Here is a 20000-nt window from a genome sequence, read left to right as displayed (position 1 = left end):
CTGCTGCTGCTGCTGCTGCTGTTGCTGCTTCTGCAGGGAGTCCTGGAGAGACTGCTGGTACTGCTGATACTGCTGCAGGAGGGCAGTGGGATTCATCCCCGCCATGGCGGCCTGCGGGATGGCAGCAGGTCCGTATGGGAATAGGTTCTCTATCCCGCCGAATGGAGGGAAGTATCCCCCGGCCTGCATTCCTCCAAGGAGCTGGGGCGAAAAGCTGTTGGCGAAGCCCGGGAGGAAGTAAGGCAGGAACTGGCCTCCCAGGAAGGAGCTTGGGTCTGTGACGCCGGCCAGGGCGTTCTGAAGAGCCTGCAGTTGAGCGGCATCCAGATGGCCCTCACTTCCTGGTTTGCCCATGGCTGGATACGGCTTTTCCCTCTTCTTGTTGTGGCTGACGTTGGGGGTTTGTGGACGGCCGCCATTCTCCGCTTCTCTTTCCTTTGCCTTCTTCTGGTGGTGCGGTTTCTCCACTGATTTCTTGCTGCTGCTGTTGTTGCTGTCTCTCTCTTGGTATTTTCTGTGCTGCTCAATGTGGTTGGTTGAAGTCAGAGGGATGGAGGAAACAGGAGGAGGTGGAGGAGGAGGAGGAGGAGGAGGTGGAGGAGTCTGCAGAAGAGTCTTGGTTGGGGTAGTGCTGAGAGACATGGCAGGAGAGGGGGTGGCTGGGGTGGGGAACCCAAGCATACCAGCACCGGGAGACGCTAAAGCTGAAATACAGTGGTATAAATTATATTGAAATATATTTATATTCACCCTAACATTACTATTGAAATAGTGTTCAGTATGACATTATGGAAATGTTTGCAGTTATGATATACTTTATTTTATTTTTTAAAGATTTTGTTATGGATCAAAATTGTCACATGCGCCTTATGAGATACCAACATGAGGATATTATAAATATACCAAACCCACATCAAAGGAGAGAAGGGGAAATAAACACCACAAATAAAACCAATGATAAAAATGCATTTGCTTTTAAATTATTATTTGACTTAGTAGTTCCGCACTGAACGTTGAGATCATGCATTAAAGTGTCCTTTACAAAATCTCCAACGTTTGGTCAAAATATCTCTATACCCACCAACAACAACACTGTAATGGAATGAGCAGAGAAAGTAGAGTAGAGAAAGAGTCTTTTGTGCATATAAAGTACGGACAATAAATGTTCATAATAAAGCTACTATTCTCTGTGTGTTCTATGTTCGTCATACTAACTCACCAGGTGTGTTGGGTGGGTAAACAGGAAGTGAGGACGGCCCGTTGACCCCAGGAAGTAGTACCGGCGGAAGTCCAGAGATCCCGGGGTAGCCTGAGGGCAGGCTGAGGCCGTGAAGTGCATTGTTCTGGTCCATTGCAGTCTGAAGCTGCTGGGCGGCCAGGCTGCTGAACCCGTCGCTCCCGGCCTTTTTCAGACGATCCATCTCCTGCTGAGCCATCAGCTGACGGACCGTGGTGGGCGTTAGATAGTCCTTCTCTCTGTCCACCTGGTTGCCCAGAGTCTCCTGCACTTTAGCAATGTGCTGTTTGGAGAAGATGTGGTCGCGGATGGACATCCGGGCAGTGTACTTCACACCACACAAAGTACACTCCGGCCGGGGCCCATCCGGCCCGCCTTGACTGATCATGAATGGCTTTCCGATGTTGATTTTGAACTTCTTTTCCTTGGCGCGGGCATTCTGGAACCACACCTGAATCACGCGCTTGGGGAGGCCAATCTCGCTGCCCAGCATCTCACACTCATGCATGGTTGGTGTGCGGTAGTCGCTAAAGCAAGCTTTGAGGACTTTCAGCTGAAGGTTGCTCATCTGAGTCCTGAAGCGCTTGTGGCCTGGTCTATCGCCACCACTGCCGCTGCCCTTCCCAGACTTGAAGGGGTTTCCACTTCCGAAGGGGCTGGGAGAGCTGGGGTCGGTCAGGCTGGAGGTCTCGCTCTGGTCGTTGTTGTCGTCCATGTCGTCATCTCTGGAGCTGTAGTAGGAGTAGGAGTAGGAGCAGGAGTCTCCGTCCTTGCCCGAGTAGCTAAGGGAGGGGCTCACCATGCTGAAGGGGAAGCGGTCATCGCCTCCCCCGTCAGAGCTCTGGGCCTGGTTGCTCTTGCTGTCGCATCCCAGCTTGTCCCCTCCATTGGCCGTGAGGCTCTCTAACTCGTTGTTGCCTTCGTCTCCGGTTGTGGCGTCACTTATGGCCGTGTTGATGGACGAGGTTTCGTCAAAGTCCATTTTGTTGTTGATGTCGTAGGATGAGGCCTCTGCAGAATTAATGTTAAGCCCTTCAGATTCATCACAATTTTCTGCTTTTAAGGATGAAGGGCTCAATAAGTTTTTTAACGGTGCCTCAGATGGTTTGACTGGCGTTGAGGAGGCTGGGGGCAGCTCGTACTCATTCGGCTCAGTCTTGGTGGGTAGCTGTGGATACTCAAAGAAGTTGTACTTGTGTGGGCTCTCGCCTCCATCGTCTTGGTTCATCAGTGGGCTATTGGGCAGACTAAACCCTGCCTGTTTGGCTTCATGCCAGTGTCTAGAGCGGATATGGCTGTCCAAAGCTGACTTGGCCTTGAACAGCGCCCGGCAAAAAGGGCATTTCTTGTGTGACTGGGAGGGCCCCAAAGCTCTGAACTGTCCCTTTCTCTCTCGGGCGCGTGTGTTCTGAAACCACACCTGCACCACTCTCTTCTTCAGGCCGACCTCACGGGCGATGTGATCCAGCATCTTCCTTGTGGGATTTGAGTCCAGCAAGTATTTGTCGTAGAGGATCTCTAGTTGTTCTGGGGTGATGGTAGTTCTGAGACGTTTGTCTCTGTGCTGTTCTTCAGTCATGTTTCCGTTATCTTTTTCATTGGATCCATCCTCTTTCTCGTCTAGTTTTCTCTTCATGGAGCCAGAGCCAGGGCCTGAGGACAAACCAGAGCCGCTTTGAATTGGCATCTGGAGTCCTCCCGATAGCAGCTGGCTAGTCATCAGAGGATTATTGGGGTCGAAGATCATATAAGGCATGTCCATGGGCCTTTCCAAGAACTGGGAATGGAGGAACTGGTTCTGGGCAGCCAAGAAATGCATATGCTGGTGCTCCTGCCATAGCTCAACACTTGGGAAGGCTATCTTGCACTGGTCGCACTGGTATTGGAGCATCTGGGGAGGGAGGCTGTTAGTGAGGGAGGAGAGGGCGAGGGAGAGGGGGCTGGAGGGGATGGCGGCTGACTGAGGCTGGGAGTGGGGTCTGGACATCTGGGGCTGGGAGGTCTTCTGAGGGGGTGGCTGAGGGGTGGAGGCCTTGGAGGGTCTGGGCTCTGGTAGAGACTTCATCATAACTGGGGAAGGGGCAGGTTCTGGCTCTTTAGGTTTGGGCTCAGAGGGAGGTTCAGGCTTGGGCGAGGTCTTCCCCAGGTTGGGGCGAGGGGAGGGCATCAGAGGGGAGCTGGAGCCTGAGCTAGTGGCTGTTACATGATGATGCTTGGATGACTCTGGGTGCTTAGCTGGGCCTGGCTCTCCCATATCCATGTACTCTTCAGATTGGTTGTCCTCATTCCCTTCCTCATCCTCATCCTTGTAGCACGTCTTCTTCTGGTGGGTGATCAGGTCAAAGATTCGCGGGAACACCACACTGCATTTCTTGCACTGGTACTGCATGTTGTTGGTGCGGATGTAGCGCTCATTCGTCAGTTCTTTCTTCTCGTTGTCTTTAGCATCTGCCTGGTTCTCGTAGCTCTTCCGGGCCTTCTGGCGGGCGTTTTGGAACCACACAACGATGACCCTTGATGGCAGGTTAAGCACAGTGGAGAGCTGCTCAATCTCATCGTCTTTCGGGTAAGCGTTTGTGTCAAAGAAGTCCTGCAGGACCCTCAGTTGGTAGTCAGTGAACCTTGTCCTGGAGGACCTCTTGTTCAAAGTGGCATCAGTCCTGTAGTACTCCAGTGTACTATACTGGGACTCCAGCCTAATATCCTCCAATGTGGTAATAGGTGGAATGTTGAAGTTATAAGGAGAATCTTTGCTTCGTTGCCTCTCTTTAAAGAGGGTGTTACGGAACCAGTGCTTGATGACTTTCTGGGGGAGGCCGGACTTGTCGGCCATCTCTTGAATCTGCTCCTCATTGGGCGAGTTGTTGATGTCAAAGTGAGCTCTGAGGACCTTCAGCTGGTCGTCCGTGATGCGGGTTCGGGGGCGCTTGAACTGGGACTGCCTCAGGAAGTTTGGATCGAGGCCTAACTGCTGCTGACAGAGCTGGGTGAGATCAGAGGACAGGGAGTCCATTGTAGGCAGCTGCAGGGCGAGTTGAGGGTGTAACCCTTGGTGCTGGATGGACTGCATCATCAGAGGGGGGAAAAGGGAGAAATCTAGTGGGACGGAAGAGGGAGAAACCTGTGGGGGTGCAGAGGGCGGTGGAGGAGGGGGAGGTGGGAGTGGTGGCTGGGGCTGGGTAGCCTGTTGAGGGGCAGGGGATGGGGCCTGGATCTGGGGCTTGCTCATGGAGTTGGAGGGAGCTTGCTGGGTGGTCACTGGGGCTGGTGGGGGAGGAGGAGGGGGAGGCGGAGGTGGGGGAGTCTCTGGGGAAGGGGGGTTAATGGGGTAAAGCTTGTCATAGGCCTCTCTGTACTGCTGGGCAAACTTCTCCAGCTCTCCATAAGGGAAGAACTGTCCATGGATGTGCTCTTGGTGGCTTTTGAGAATGAGCATGTTGGAGAAGAGCTTTCCACATATCCCACATTCCAGCTTGTCGTTATTGATCTCCACTTTTTGCGATTGTTGTTGTTGTTCTCCTTCTTTATTTTTCTTCTGGTTTTTCTGCCTGTTTTCATTGTACTGGATGACCAGCTCAAATCCAAAGTTCTCCAGAAGGGCCTTGGCTGCATTTCCTCTGGCTCCTGACACGATACGTGGAGGAGGAATCAGTGGCTCGGGAAACTTGGACTTTTTGTCTTTGTTGTCCTTTCCTCCCTCACTGACTCCATCCCCTCCATTCTCCATCTTTGCTTTGCTCTCTTGTTTTTCCAGATGCTCTTCTGCCTCTCTGGACATCTGTATGTCAGACACTGACACAGCATTGGGCTCCATTTTGGGCTTGTGGCTCTGCAGTTGCTGGTTTTTCTGCTGCTGGAGCTGCAACTGGGATGCTTGTTGCTGCTGTTGCTGAGCCTGCTGCTGAGCCTGAGCCTGCTGCTGAGCCTGAGCCTGCTGTAGCTGGTGTTGCTGCTGCATCTGCTGCTTCAGGTCTTCCAGGAAAGAACCAGTCAATCCTGGCATTCCGAAAGCGGCGGCTGAGTGAAGAGCCAGCTCTGGGCTCAGGTTGAATTCTGCCCCTGGGATGTAGAAGGGGAACAGGAACTGTGGCTGCTGGAACTGAAGCAGAGCCTCTGGGGTCATGCCGAACTGGGGGAAGAAAGCCGGGTTAAGGAACTGGGGCTGGAAAAAGGCAGCCTGCTGCTGGAGCTCGTGTTGGAGCTGCATCTGTAGCTGAGCTTGGGACTGAGCGTTCTGATGGCTTTGCTGTGCAGAGACATGATCAGTAGTTTGCTTTGCGTTGTTGCTGCTGTTTTTGGCTTCTTTGGCATCTACAGTGTTTTCTTTGTTAGCCGACGGCGTCACGCTTCTAGCAGTGTCTGAGTTGGTGTTGTTGCCTTGTACGTTTGGGGCTGGGCTACTGCATGGAGCCACACCACTAGTGTTCCCACTCCCTCCACTGCTACTGCTGCTGCTTGTCTCTGTTTTGGCAGTTCTAGCTTTGGTCTGATGCAGCACAGACCTCATGTGGATCTCCAGGGTTGAGCTTTGGCTGTAGGCAACATTGCAGATATTGCATTTGAATGGTTTGTTGTCTACATTGTTGTTGGTCTCTGCAGGAACCGGGCTGGAGGCCTCCTGGAGAACCTTCTTCAGCTTGTGCAGGTGAGAGACAGAGTTGTAGTGGACCAGGAGGATGTTTTTCTGGGTGAAGGACTCCTTACACACTGTGCACTTGTACGGCCGGGACGGGTCCAGGAACTTCTCCATGGTGAAGTTGGGGCCTTTCCTGAAGGGGAGGGTTCGCTTAGTTTCGGCTCCCATGTCATCTAGCAACGAGCTACTGTCACTTCCTGTTGGGCTGGCCTTCTCTTCCAGATCCAGCTCATCGTCTTTCTCCATTTCCTGTTCGAAGGCCTGCTGGGCCTCCTCGTAGGCCCTGGCCTCGCTCTCGGAGAGGAAATCTCCGTTTACCTGCAGGCTGCCGCAGAGCTGCTGGACCTCGGCTTCGCTCAGCTCCGGATGTCCGTTCTCCAAGTGCTTCCGGAGCGCCAAGAATGTCCGGAAGCTCCGTTGGCAGAGGCTGCACATGGTGGCCGCCCGGATGGCATGGTACTGGGAATGTATCTGCAGCTTCTGCATGGTCTTGAAGGCCAGGCTGCAGTGGTTGCAGCGGTATTTGTAGACGTGGCGGTCGGAGACCGAGAGCTGTTGCTGTTGCTGCTGGCATCTCTGGAGGTCATTCAGATGGTCCTGGAGGGAGTCAGGGCTCTTTCGATCCTGCCCGATCACAACAGACCTCTTCCAGTCTGGGGCTTCAGACCCATCCTTGGGGGGTTTGTGTTCCTCTCCATGGAGGTCTAGTTCACTCTTGCCTTGGCCTGTGCTGTTCATCTCTTCCTTGGAACTGTTCCCTGAGCAAGGACAATGAAAAACCAATTAAATTCATGAACAAAAGACATTGTACAAATGCACTGAATATCATGTCTGGAAATGTAAAACTTGTCTGGTGAAAATAAATAATATTTTGTTTCATTTGTGTAGCAGGGCCCTTCTACAACCCAAGGACACTTACTGTAACTCAAGATGGTGAAATAATGACACTTTCCAAACAACCTCAAAACAGTGCATTCAATACCGGCAGGGGTAAACGAGCTCTGCGTACCTGTGGGCTTTCGATACTTCTCAGAGAGAACAGCAGAAGCATCCATCAGAGACAGAGCGTTGTCTTGTCCAGGTGAAGGATGCATCATGTTATTGGGCACCATCACATCAGGCCCAGCCACCTATCAAAGTCACACAACATCATCTTAATCATAACATCCATAATTGCAACATGCATCATAACAAAATGGTATTAAAAAGCATCAAAATATAAAATGTAATAACAGATAATCTATCATTTAATAACTATAATATTGGTGCAGGTGCTGCTGACAATATTTTTTATTGATATTAACAATAATGATAGTGCAGCGGTTAAGACGTTGAGTCAAAAAGTTCACCGCAAATACCAAAAAACATGTTAAAGAGGTGTACTTTTCAACTAGCCTCTCAACAATAAAAAGAGGTCATTTTCAGAAAGTGGAATTTGCTTAACTGTCAGGTTTATGACGTATTCTCGGGAGAGTGGGATAAATGCATAGGACTGCACAGTGACAGCACTGACCAGAGTTGGTTATGGGACTGTAGGGAGCACTGGACAGCCAAGCCATTTTTCTACTTGCCATTTCAACATTATAGATCTTGAAAGTGATTAAAGAAAACTCTTCAGAGAACCTTTAGACATTGAGAAAAAATGTACTGTATGTGCAATGCCATTAGAAGCAAATTAGATTTTTCCTCCGCATTCTTTCTTAAGTTATCTATGAATCAAACATACGGTCATAAGCAGTTTCTCAACACAGTCTGGAGCCACACTGTGCAGGTGTGTGAGGTGGAGCTGCAGGTGGATCTTGTTGCTCAGGACGTCTTGGCACAGTGGGCAGCTGATCACTGGCTGCTGCATGGAATGCTGGGACACCACGTGGAGCTGTATCCTGTTGGCGTCTTTACTGCTGTAGTTACAATAGGGGCACTGCTGCACCTGCTGGGAGAGAGAGACAGAATGCTTATTACTGGGAAACACTGCAGAACAAGTAAAAACATGTCATTTTTAACAGCACTGAGAAACCTAGACGACAGAGTGCTCCGAAGATGTCTCATGCACTTAGGGCTAAAAGATTGAACTGAATTTCCCCTCAGCTAAACAAATCGTAACTACCCCCCCACCCTTGTTCTCGTCCCACTTTACCTTTACACACAAAATGTAGATCAAGCGCCTTTCCATGTAATGCACTTAAGCCCCTCGACTCGTGCAATTTTATTAGTGGGAAACATGATTGGAGGGAATTTCTAATCAGGAGATTAGAGCTGACAAAGGTGTGTCGCCTCCCCGTGTCCCGCCTAGCCCTCATTACAGGGAGTACTCCTAAAATGGCCGCCCCCAGCCACCTGCCTTAATGTAATCCATTTCTGAAATGACTCAGGCCTCCTTCCACTCAGGGCCCTCCACCAGACAAGCTAATACTTCATAATCTAATTTAAAAACACATATCATTTAAAGACATGCAAAGAGAGAGGGACCGGGAGAGGGCCTAGCCTTGCCTGGTGCAGGCAGGTAGGCATTCCACTTAAGAACACAAAGGAGCGAGAACGTTCTATGGGTGATGCTGAAGTGTTCTGTCAGTGAGGGATTAGTTTAGGGTTAACCCTTTGAGTTCTGTTGACAGCACACTACTCTCTAGGACATTTACTCTTAGCATACCTGCTATCTGGTTAAATATAGCTTTACCTGTCGGTTTATCATGGAGCATTAGCAGTTAGCTTAGCATACCTGCTCGTTAACGCTGGTCTTCCCCTCTGCAGACTTGGGCCTTTTGGGCGGGCTGTCATTCTGTCTCTCTGTCAGCATGGAGCGTTTTCCCACAGCGTTGGATCCAGGAGACTCTTTAGACAGAGAGTTCACTCCTAAAACACAAGACAGCACAGAGGAAAATTATTTTATTGTGTTGTATCTCTGTTATAAAAAAATATATTCTAGTAAAATCATAGTTCTCAATGGATGAAGGCAAAAAAATGGTCAATTAATCAATGTCTGTCACAAGTAATGTGTATCAAATTAAAATACAGATGGACACGTGGTGATTTTCATCGTGATTTTCATCTTGTGACAGACATTGGCTGTGGGGCTAGAAGTGTCGACCTATTGTATCACCCTCCTAATTATCATTCATATACATTGAGTCATTCTGCCCCGAGGACATGGAGAAATGGAGAGAAAATCAAACCAGCCTCATTATCACAGCAAGACATACACAAAATGTTATGGTAATATTATACACTTCATTAGGCCATATGCATCTAGCACCCCTCTTCCTCCAAACACACACACGTACACAATCAGGCAAACATGTACACATACACACACATCTGCAAACACACACACTAAATATTCAAGCCGTTTCCTGGTCACGGCTGGAGGTGGGGAGGTGGTTTACGTGACTGCAGCAGAACCCAATGCTAAGAGATCAGCCTCTGGTTGTATATAGAGACGCTGCTGCCCACTGATAAATCTTTCATTACCTCATCCTTAGATACAGCCAAACTGTGTATGTATGTATGTATGTGTGTGTGTGTGTGTGTGTGTGTGTAGCTACACTCTGCCAGTGCAATTTACTCTCTCTGCACAACACAAAGAAACAGCAGTAGCACCCCACTACGCTCCTTTCTCTGTCTATCTCCTCCTCTCTCTCTCCCTCTCCCTCCCTCTCTGCTTCTCCCTCTCTATCTCCTCCTCTCTCTCTCTCTCTCTCCCTCTCTCTCTCTCTCTCTCTCTCTCTGTCTATATCCTCCTCTCTCTCCCTCTCTCTCTTTTTCTATCTCCTCCTCTCGCTCTCTTTTTCTATCTCCTCCTCTCCCTCCCTCTCTCTCTTTTTCTATCTCCTCCTCTCCCTCCCTCCCTCTCTCTCTTTTTCTATCTCCTCTCACTCTCTTTTTCTATCTTTTCCTCTCCCTCCCTCTCTCTCTCTTTTTCTATCTCCTCCTCTCCCTCCCTCTCTCTCTTTTTCTATCTCCTCCTCTCCCTCCCTCTCGCTCTCTCTTTTTCTATCTCCTCCTCTCCCTCCCTCCCTCTCTCTCTTTTTCTATCTCCTCTCACTCTCTTTTTCTATCTCCTCCTCTCCCTCCCTCTCTCTCTCTTTTTCTATCTCATCCTCTCCCTCCCCCTCTCTCTCTTTTTCTATCTCCTCCTCTCTCTCTCTTTTTCTATCTCCTCCTCTCTCTCTCTGTCTATCTCCTCCTCTCTCTCTCTTTTTCTATCTCCTCCTCTCTCTCTCTCTTTTTCTATCTCATCCTCTCTCTCTCTCTGTCTATCTCCTCCTCTCCCTCCCTCTCTCTCTCTTTTTCTATCTCCTCCTCTCCCTCTCTCTCTCTCTTTTTCTATCTCCTCCTCTCCCTCCCTCTCAATTTCTCTTTTTCTATCTCCTCCTCTCCCTCCCTCTCTCTTTTTCTATCTCCTCCTCTCCCTCCCTCTCTCTCTCTTTTTCTATCTCCTCCTCTCCCTCCCTCTCTCTCTCTCTCTCTCTTTTTCTATCTCCTCCTCTCCCCCTCTCTCTCTCTCTCTCTGTCTATCTCCTCCTCTCTCTCTCTTTTTCTATCTCCTCTCCCCCCCTCTCTCTCTATCCCCTCCTCTCCCTCTTCTCTCTCTCCCTTGTCTGGTTACTCAAGGCAATATTGTGAGTCTCATTCTTGCAACTCAACGCTTCACTGTAGTCGCACAAATACAAAAAGGAAAGCATTGATACATGGAGAGAAGAAGAAAACAACATGTTGTATTCCATATTATTCCCTGCCCTGTATTTGTGCTCGGTGCATATCAATTCCTCCCACTCGTTCACGCATTTCAATTCTGCTGCATTAAGCGGACTTCCACTTATTTTATATGTAATCCCCCTATATCTGCAGTCTGAAATATTGGCCTGTCAAGAAAAGTGACAGAGTGAGGCGAAGAAGAAAATAAAAAAATAGAAGGAGAGAAAAGAAATCACAATGTGAATTTCCAACAGCATCTGAGAAATTCTCTGCAGCCTGGAATATGAAGGTAACCCTCCGCTGGTCTTTGATGGCCCTGCAGGGCTGGTGTGTGTGTGTGTGTGTGTGTGTGTGTGTGTGTGTGTGTGTGTGTGTGTGTGTGTGTGTGTGTGTGTGTGTGTGTGTGTGTGAGCCATGTCACATACATCTCATGACAGTAAACCCTACCAGCTCATTGGCCAGTTGGGTCTGGTCTCGTCACACCCATCACAATCACCTGACCTTTTCTCTACTCTCTCCTTCCCTCCTTCCCTCCCACCCTCCATTTATTATGACCGTTTCTAATTTCATCTTTCAATTTTCTCCCTCCATCTTCCAGTCAATTTACAACTAAATGACATCCAGGAGGAGAGAGGAGGAGATTGCTGGACAAGAGGCAGTTGCAAACACACTGACAATCTGGCGAGGAGAAGACAGACGCGTAGCCCCCACTGACATTGATTGTCATCATATTGAATGTGAATGTATAGCGTGTGTGTGTGTGTGTGTGTGTGTGTCCTACTGATTTCTTTTCTTAATCATCATGCTGTTTTCATCAAGGTTTATAGCTCCGTCACAGTCAAGGCGGCACTCCACTGTCTGGAGAAACAAACTGTCACCATGGACAAAATGGAATCCCTCTTCAACCACACAGGGCTGAGTGGCGAGCGCCGCAAATGCATCATATGCATGCGACCATTTCAAGACCCCCACAGTGGAATTCAAAACTATAGATGCCTCTCATCCATATTGTAAGTGGAATTACACAGAGCCTTTCACGAGATGATGTGATCAACTTGAGTAGGGAAACTATGTACACTACATCTATGCACTTGACTGTACATGATAGCTGGTGTCTAATTCTCTGCTACCTATCTCCATCTAACACACTGTCCTTTTCTTCCTTGGCCCCTGAATGGTCATAAAGAAAATAAAAAGATGTGGGGGGAGAGAGGCGGGGGAGAGAGAAAGAGAGAGAGATGTCTCATTCTCCTTTGTTTCTGAGCCTCACACTTAATGACGCTCCTATTTTCTCTCTCTCCCTGCGTGTCCGGATGCTGTGCAGCGCGCCGGAGAGGCAGTGGGGCGATGAGGCGAGGCAGTGGGGCGACGAGGCGAGGGCTAGAACAGGCCTGACAAGGTTCCTCCTACAATGACAAATGGCTGGCTACAGCAGGACCTTGGCTGATTAGATAAATCAAAAAGTGATTTATGACGTTCAGACCGTTTGCATCGCAGGAGAGAAAACAACCATGCTTCCCCACCCATCTTTATTTACTACTGTCAATGGTAGTTAGGACGCCAAGTGTATACACAGACACAAGTATACACACATATATACGCACACACAAATGTGTGCATGACGTACACAGATACACACTCAAACACATACACCAGTGTGTCCAATCCAGTTCTCTCTTGAACACCAGGATAATTCTGTCCTAAATTGTTACTCAAAAGCAATGCCGACAATAGAATCGCTCCTAATGGTTTTCTCACATACCTATTTCTGCATGCGCCCTTTACGGTAAATCTAACGCAGCAAACTTCATTTTCACAAAAACCGGAGGTTCATGTGTTATTACGTGTTATCACATTTTTCTTTAGAAATACATAATTACTATCTAATCTTTAAACATAAACAATCTATAAAAATAAAAATAGAGCAATACAATATTGGGTACAAGTCAGTAAAATAACATATATTTCTAAGATTTTGTTAAGAGGGCTCTGCTGGTCAGAGGCTGGTTGGATTTACTATTCAATTTAGCAGTCCTGAGATTTGGCAGAGGGGCTTAGGTTACAGGGCAGTAAATTTACTCTGACAATGGACAGAGAGAAAGAGGGAGGGTGGGAGAGAGGCAGAGAGAGAGAAGGTAGAGAGAGCAAAATGGAGGGAGAGATAGAGAAGGGGGAGAGAGAGAGGGGGGAGAGGAATTGAGGGAGAGAGAGAGAGAGCGATGGGTGGGGAAGAGAGAGAAAGAGAAAGAGAGGAGGGAGAAAAGGGAAAGAGAGAGGTTGATTTAGAGGCCTAGTGGTCTAAGGTTATGTATTATCCTGACCTCAGAGTCACCTGATAACATTAGAATGCCACACTCCCACGGACAGAGCAGCACAGCCAGGCAAACAGCAGCACACTAAGTCACACGGACAGAGCAGCACAGCCAGGCAAACAGCAGCACACTAAGTCACACGGACAGAGCAGCACAGCCAGGCAAACAGCAGCACACTAAGTCACACGGACAGAGCAGCACAGCCAGGCAAACAGCAGCACACTAAGTCACACGGACAGAGCAGCACAGCCAGGCAAACAGCAGCACACTAAGTCACACGGACAGAGCAGCACAGCCAGGCAAACAGCAGCACACTAAGTTACACGGACAGAGCAGCACAGCCAGGCAAACAGCAGCACACTAAGTCACACGGACAGAGCAGCACAGCCAGGCAAACAGCAGCACACTAAGTCACACGGACAGAGCAGCACAGCCAGGCAAACAGCAGCACACTAAGTCACACGGACAGAGCAGCACAGCCAGGCAAACAGCAGCACACTAAGTTACACGGACAGAGGCACCTAGATGTTTTCGAGGGGAACTAATGACCAAATTAAGTATATTTTAATTAATGCCATTTTTTAGGCAATCTATTTTTATTTGTTGCCTTTTTTTATTTTCTCATCCTCGTCTTGTTTTTAATGAGAGATGAATATGAAGGGAGCGGATGTCACATTTGACAAATTGATCAAGACATTCACCCACGCAATGATTAAAATCAAAATAAAACTAATAGCTGTAGGCTTATAATTAAATATGCTAATATGTTTAATATATTTTAATCTAACATCTAGGAACGGCAGAGATTGACCAATCCTAATTTCAAATCTGGCTAAATTTATGGGACACATCCGTGCAAACAAACATGTTTTGCAAATAGGAATTTGTTCATCTAAAATATTCCAGATTTGATCTCGTTTGCATACTTTTCCCGTTTCGTTTCACTCATCTGTAGAATTCAAATTTTATGAGAAATGAATACAACAACATTGGGCCAAACAAACAATGACTAATTTCCTTGCTAATTTGAAGCAGGTAGAGTCAGTAATTTCCTTAGCTGACAGGCTGATTTTCATGCAGGGTCTTTGTTTAGTAAGATATTTATAAAGAGAGGCCCCTAAGCCATACCACTGACATGCTCCATCTCTACACTGCACAAAGCAATCTGGAATTAATCCACATAGGGACATTTGCATGGAAAATGAAACATGGATTAGAATTCATCTAAAATGACACTGGATTAAAAAAAGACAATGTCAATGAAGCAAGGGAAAAGCTCTCATCTCTCCCTCTCCATCTCTCTCTCTCTCTCTCCATCTCTCTTTCTCTCCACCTCTCTTTTTCTCCATCTCTCTCTCTCCACCTCTCCCTCTTTCTCTCCATCTCTCTCTCTCTCTCTGTGACTCTTTGTTTAAGAGATCTCGGTCTTGGATATGTGGTTTGTGTTTAAGCTGCCTCCCCGGAGTTTACTGCTGTGTGTTTTACAATTATCCTCATCGCAGATTGGGCACGGAGATGGACACACTAAATCTAAATCTCACTTTTTAAGCTGGAAAAGAGCAAAATAAGAGCAGAGCACAACAACAAGCAACCAGACCAGGCCAGAACAGGCCAAACCAGACCAAACCAGACCAGGCCAGAGCAGACCAGGCAAAACCAGACCTGGCCAGACAAAACCAGGCCAGGCCAGACTAGACCAGACCAAACCAGACCAGACCAAACCACACCAGGCCAAACCAGGCCAGGCCAAACCAGGCCAGACCAAACCAGACCAAACCAGGCCAGATCAGGCCAAACCAGGCCAGACCATGCTGCTGGTAATGATACTGCTGGTAATACGGGAGTGTAAATGCATTTTGATTTGTATTTTTTCACCTTCATTTAACCAGGTAGGCCAGTTGAAAACAAGTTCTCATTTACAACTGCGACTACAACTGTGAAAACTGCGACTCTCATTTACAACTGCATTGACTTTGGTCCCTGCCACTGACATAGAGCTGAGCGATAGATGACTAGCTCGGTGTGTGTGTGTGTGAGCTGAGAGATAGTTGACTAGCTAACGAATAGCCCTCGCTGTCTCTCTCAGCACTCCTTCTGCTCCACTGAACCCAACATTATGGAGCTAGGTATAGCATGCAGGAGGGAGGGAGAATAAGGTAGAGAGTGAGGCCATGTAATATTCATCTCGGGCATGGATTTCCATCTCATCCATAAACAGGCCATGTGATGTGAGTGGATATTTGGATAAATTCGATGTAGCCAAGCCAAGCAAGGGGACGGCCAGACCAGATGCTAGCTAGCTCCAGGGGATGGATGTTACAGCCATTAGAAAACAGGGCCTCTCCTCTCTGATCATGCACCACCATCCTTACATTACAAACGGATGCAGATTATGTATTTTGTGTGTGTCATTTTTCTCTCTTTTAAATTCCCATTCAGCAAAAAGCATTGTGATGGGGACATACATTGGCCAGGGTCTATCAGGCAAATGATGGATGGAACAAAACAAAATAAAAAAAGAGAGGGAGAGGGGGAAAAACTAATTTAAGGGTTACAAGGATGTGGTGCGATATTAGTAAAACATATACATGCGTGCTGTCTAATCCTGCGCTTATGAAAAATGAATATGTCATCGGAGAGGGCACAAGTACAGGCAAGATTAATACAAGGAGCTTATGAATTACAAGCATGCCAACTGATTTGATTAAAAAATAATCTGGGGTCTGGTCACTGGATGGTTATATTCTCTAATTTATCCTCTCTCTCTCTCTCACTCCATCCTCTCACTCACTCCCACTCCCTCTCTCTCACTCCCTCCTCTGACTCTCTCACTCACTCCCACTATCTCACTCCCTCCTCTCACTCACTCTCACTCCCTCCTCTCACTCACGCTCACTCCCTCCTCACGCTCACTCCCTCCTCTCACTCTCTCTCACTCCCTTCTCTCACTCTCTCACTCCCTCCTCTCGCTCTCTCTCACTCCCTCCTCTCACTCACTCTCACTCCCTCCTCTCGCTCTCTCTCTCCCTCCTCTCGCTCTCTCTCACTCCCTCCTCTCGCTCTCTCTCTCCCTCCTCTCACTCACTCTCACTCCCTCCTCTCGCTCGCTCTCTATCTCTCCCTCCTCTCTCTCTCTCTCTCTCTCTCTCTCTCTCTCAGTCTCTTTCTTTCTCTCTCATTATCTTTCTCTCTCTCACTCCCTCCTCTCGCTCGCTCTCTATCTCTCCCTCCTCTCTCTCTCTCTCTCTCAGTCTCTTTCTTTCTCTCTCATTATCTTTCTCTCTCCATCCTCTCTCTCTCTCCCTCCTCTCTCTCTCTCTCTCTCTCATTATCTTTCTTTCTTTCTCTCTCTCTCTCATTCTCTCTCTCTCTCCCCTTCTCACTTTCTTTCTCTCTCATTATCTTTCTCTCTCCTTCTCTCTCTCTCTCTCTCTCTCTCTCTCTCTCAATTAAATTCAATTTGCTTTATTGGCATGACGTAACAATATACATATTGCCAAAGCTTACTTTGGATTTTTACAATATTAAAATAAGAAGAATCAAAATTGTCAACGGGACAACAGTAACAAAAATAACCAAGGGTCAAAATAACCATACATTGAACAACAACAATAATTATACAGTAGAGTACATGTGCAGGTTGATTGGTCTGTCAGACACTGTTCCTCATCTTATGGCAGGCAGCAATGTAGTGCGCTGCCAACCCACAGCTCTCTGCGTCCTCCCCCAACAGGACGGGCAGCCTATCCTCATCAGAGAGGTATTTTAAACCTTTAAAAAGGTTTTCAAATTTGGGGAAATTACACACTCTAATTGTTTTATATTTTTTACATTTAGTCAGGAAATGCAGCTCTGTCTCAGGTTCTGCTGTTTTGCACAGCCTTTCCTCTACAGGGAGCCAGGTTTTCCTGTGTCTACCCTTCTCAATGGCAAGGCTGTGCTCATTGAGCCTGTAATTTGTCAAGGTTTTTCTAAGGTTTTGATCAGTAACCATGGTCACATAGTTAACCATGGTGTACTGTCAATTTAGGGGGCCAGATAGCACTGCATTTTGGTTTGTGTTTGTGCTTGTGTTTCCCAATAAGCAATGTAGTTTGTTTTGACTGTGTTGTAATTTATTTTATTCTGATTGATTGGATGTTCTGGTCCTGAGGCTTCAGTGTGTTAGTAGAACACATTTGTGAACTCAGCCCCAGGACCTGCTGGATGAGGGGACTTTTTTCTTTGCTCAGCTCTTGGCATTGAAGGGCTTGGTAATGATATGAGAGGGGGTCATTGTATTTTAGATGTTTCCAAAAACTTAATTGCTCTTTTTTGAGTTTTTATTATTAGTGGATATTGGCCTAATTCTGCCCTGCATGCATTGTTTTCCTCTGGACATGTAGGAGAATCTTACAGAATCTTACAGAACTCTGCATGCGGGGTTTCAATGGGGTGTTTGTCCCATTTGATGAAATCTTGTTTTGCAAGTGGACCCCATACCTCGCTGCCATAAAGTGCAATTGGTTCAATGACACATTCAATTAGTTTTAGCCAAATGTTAATAGGTATTTCAATTTTAATTTGTTTTTTTAATGGCTTAGAATGCCCTGCGTGCTTTCTCTCTCAGTTCATTCACTGCATCATTATGGTGTCCAGTTGAGCTTATTTTTAAACCTAAGTAATTGTAGTGTGTGCAGTACTCTATATATGTTGTACCAATTGAGAACTTTGGTCTAATTCCCTGAGATCCGGCCCAGGTCTGGCAGTACTGCTCTAGCAGGTCCAAGCTCTGCTGTAGGCCATGTGCTGTTGGTAACAGCAGGCATAGGTCGTCTGCGAAGAGTAGGCATTTAATCTCTGAATTGTGGAGACTAACACCAGGGGCTGAGGATTTTTCTAGAATAGTGGCCAATTCGTTGATGTAAATATTGAAGAGAGCAGGGCTCAGATTACAACCCTGGTGAAGGCCCCGCCCCTGGTTAAAGAATTCTGTTCTTTTGCCAATTTTAATGCTGCACCTATTGCCAGTATACATTGATTTAATTATGTCATATGTTTTACCTCCTACACCACTTTCAATAACTTTGTAGAACACATCCTGTACCCAAATAGAATCAAAAGCTTTTTGGAAGTCTATAAAGCAAGCGTATATTTTGGTATTATTTTGGTTTGACATGTTTATCTATTAGGGTTTGTAGGATGTAAATATGATCAGTCGTGCAATGTTTTGATATAAATCCAATTTGGCTTTTACTCAAGACATTGTGCTTATTAAGGAAATGTAGAGCTCTTACATTTATAATACTACAGAAAACCTTCCCCAGGTTACCGTTCACACAAATGTCTCTGTAATTGTTAGGGTCAAATTTGTCTCCGTTCTTAAAGATTGGGGTTATGAGTCCTTGATTCCAGATGTCAGGGAAATAACCTACACTCAGGACCAAATTAAACAGTTTTAATATAGCCAATTTAAATTTTGCACTAGTGAGTTTGAGCATCTCATTTAGGATGCCATTCAGGTCCGCATGCTTTTTTATAAAAATTTGAGGGCCTGAAGTTTCTTATAGAGCTCCTGGTCAGTAATTGGGGAGTCCAATGGATTTTGATTGTCCTTTATAGCTTTTTCTAATCCATTCAACTTCTCATGAATTTGGCGTTGTTCTGCGTTTGTGTCAATTTGAACGGTGTTGTAGAGTGTTTTAAAATGGGTTGTCCATATGTCATAATTTTGTATCGCTAATTCCTCTTGTTTAGATTTTTTTTAGTTTTCTCCAATTTTGTCAGAATTTGTTTGTGTTTATGGACTCCTCAATTAGTGTCAGCTGCTTGCTGTTGTACTGTGCTTTTTTGGTTCTGAATGTACGTTTATAGAGTTTTAAATTTTCACAGTATTAAAGGCGTAATTCACCATTATTTGGGTCTCTGTGCTTTTGGTTGGATAGTATTCTAAGTTTTTTCCTTATAATTTTAAAATCTGCATCAAACCAGTTGGCATCTGTGGTCTTTTTTCTTTTGTTTTTTATCAATTTCAGTTGTGCTTCTTTTCCTGTATATATAGTTGATGTTTTTTACTGCTAGATTGACGCCTTCTTTACTGTGAGGGAATGTGGTATCCAGAAAGTTATCTAAGAGGGTTTGGACATTTTGGTTACTGGTTGCTTTCTGGTATTCTTCTGTGCTGTTTCTGGTATTCTTCTGTACTGTTTCTGGTATTCTGCTGTGCTGTTTCTGGTATTCTACTGTGCTGTTTCTGGTATTCTACTGTGCTGTTTCTGGTATTCTACTGTGCTGTTTCTGGTATTCTGCTGTGCTGTTTCTGGTATTCTACTGTGCTGTTTCTGGTATTCTACTGTGCTGTTTCTGGTATTCTACTGTGCTGTTTCTGGTATTCTACTGTGCTGTTTCTGGTATTCTACTGTGCTGTTTCTGGTATTCTGCTGTGCTGTTTCTGGTATTCTACTGTGCTGTTTCTGGTATTCTACTGTGCTGTTTCTGGTATTCTTCTGTGCTGTTTCTGGTATTCTACTGTGCTGTTTCTGGTATTCTACTGTGCTGTTTCTGGTATTCTTCTGTGCTGTTTCTGGTATTCTTCTGTGCGGTTTTTGGTATTCTTCTGTGCTGTTTCTGGTATTCTACTGTGCTGTTTCTGGTATTCTACTGTGCTGTTTCTGGTATTCTGCTGTGCGGTTTCTGGTATTCTGCTGTGCTGTTTCTGGTATTCTACTGTGCTGTTTCTGGTATTCTACTGTGCTGTTTCTGGTATTCTACTGTGCTGTTTCTGGTATTCTACTGTGCTGTTTCTGGTATTCTACTGTGCTGTTTCTGGTATTCTACTGTGCTGTTTCTGGTATTCTACTGTGCTGTTTCTGGTATTCTACTGTGCTGTTTCTGGTATTCTACTGTGCTGTTTCTGGTATTCTGCTGTGCTGTTTCTGGTATTCTACTGTGCTGTTTCTGGTATTCTACTGTGCTCTCTCTCATTCTCTCTCTCTGATGGAGTGTTTAGAAAGGCTAGTCTGAAGCCTTCACATGCTACACACACATAGATGGGTTGAAGGTATGGGTTGGTGTGTGTGTTCTTACTGTGTTCTCTGTCAGCCAGCTCTCTGTCGTTGAGGCCAGGCCTGGAGGAAGAGCG

The 20000-nt window shown here is 46.5% G+C and overlaps 1 protein-coding gene across 1 annotated transcript in view; it reads right to left on the bottom strand.

Moving 5' to 3' along the window:
- The window catches only part of LOC120028035 (zinc finger homeobox protein 4-like), a 47286-nt gene that overhangs the window by 3782 nt on the left and 23504 nt on the right, over positions 1-20000 (bottom strand). Inside the window, exons 2-7 of the mRNA XM_038973173.1 lie at positions 19946-20000; positions 8593-8726; positions 7600-7806; positions 6883-7003; positions 1220-6631; positions 1-704 (exon numbers count right to left, since the gene is read on the bottom strand). The exon at positions 1-704 is cut by the window's left edge and continues 3782 nt beyond it; the exon at positions 19946-20000 is cut by the window's right edge and continues 35 nt beyond it. Coding sequence (XP_038829101.1) covers positions 1-704; positions 1220-6631; positions 6883-7003; positions 7600-7806; positions 8593-8726; positions 19946-20000 — 6633 coding nt within the window. The remainder of the gene's footprint in view (positions 705-1219; positions 6632-6882; positions 7004-7599; positions 7807-8592; positions 8727-19945) is intronic.

Source organism: Salvelinus namaycush, chromosome 33 (genome assembly GCF_016432855.1).
Source record: "Salvelinus namaycush isolate Seneca chromosome 33, SaNama_1.0, whole genome shotgun sequence".
NCBI classification, from domain to species: domain Eukaryota; kingdom Metazoa; phylum Chordata; class Actinopteri; order Salmoniformes; family Salmonidae; genus Salvelinus; species Salvelinus namaycush.
The sequence above is the reverse complement of the archived record's forward strand: the minus strand, read 5'-3'. Positions and strand labels throughout refer to the sequence as shown.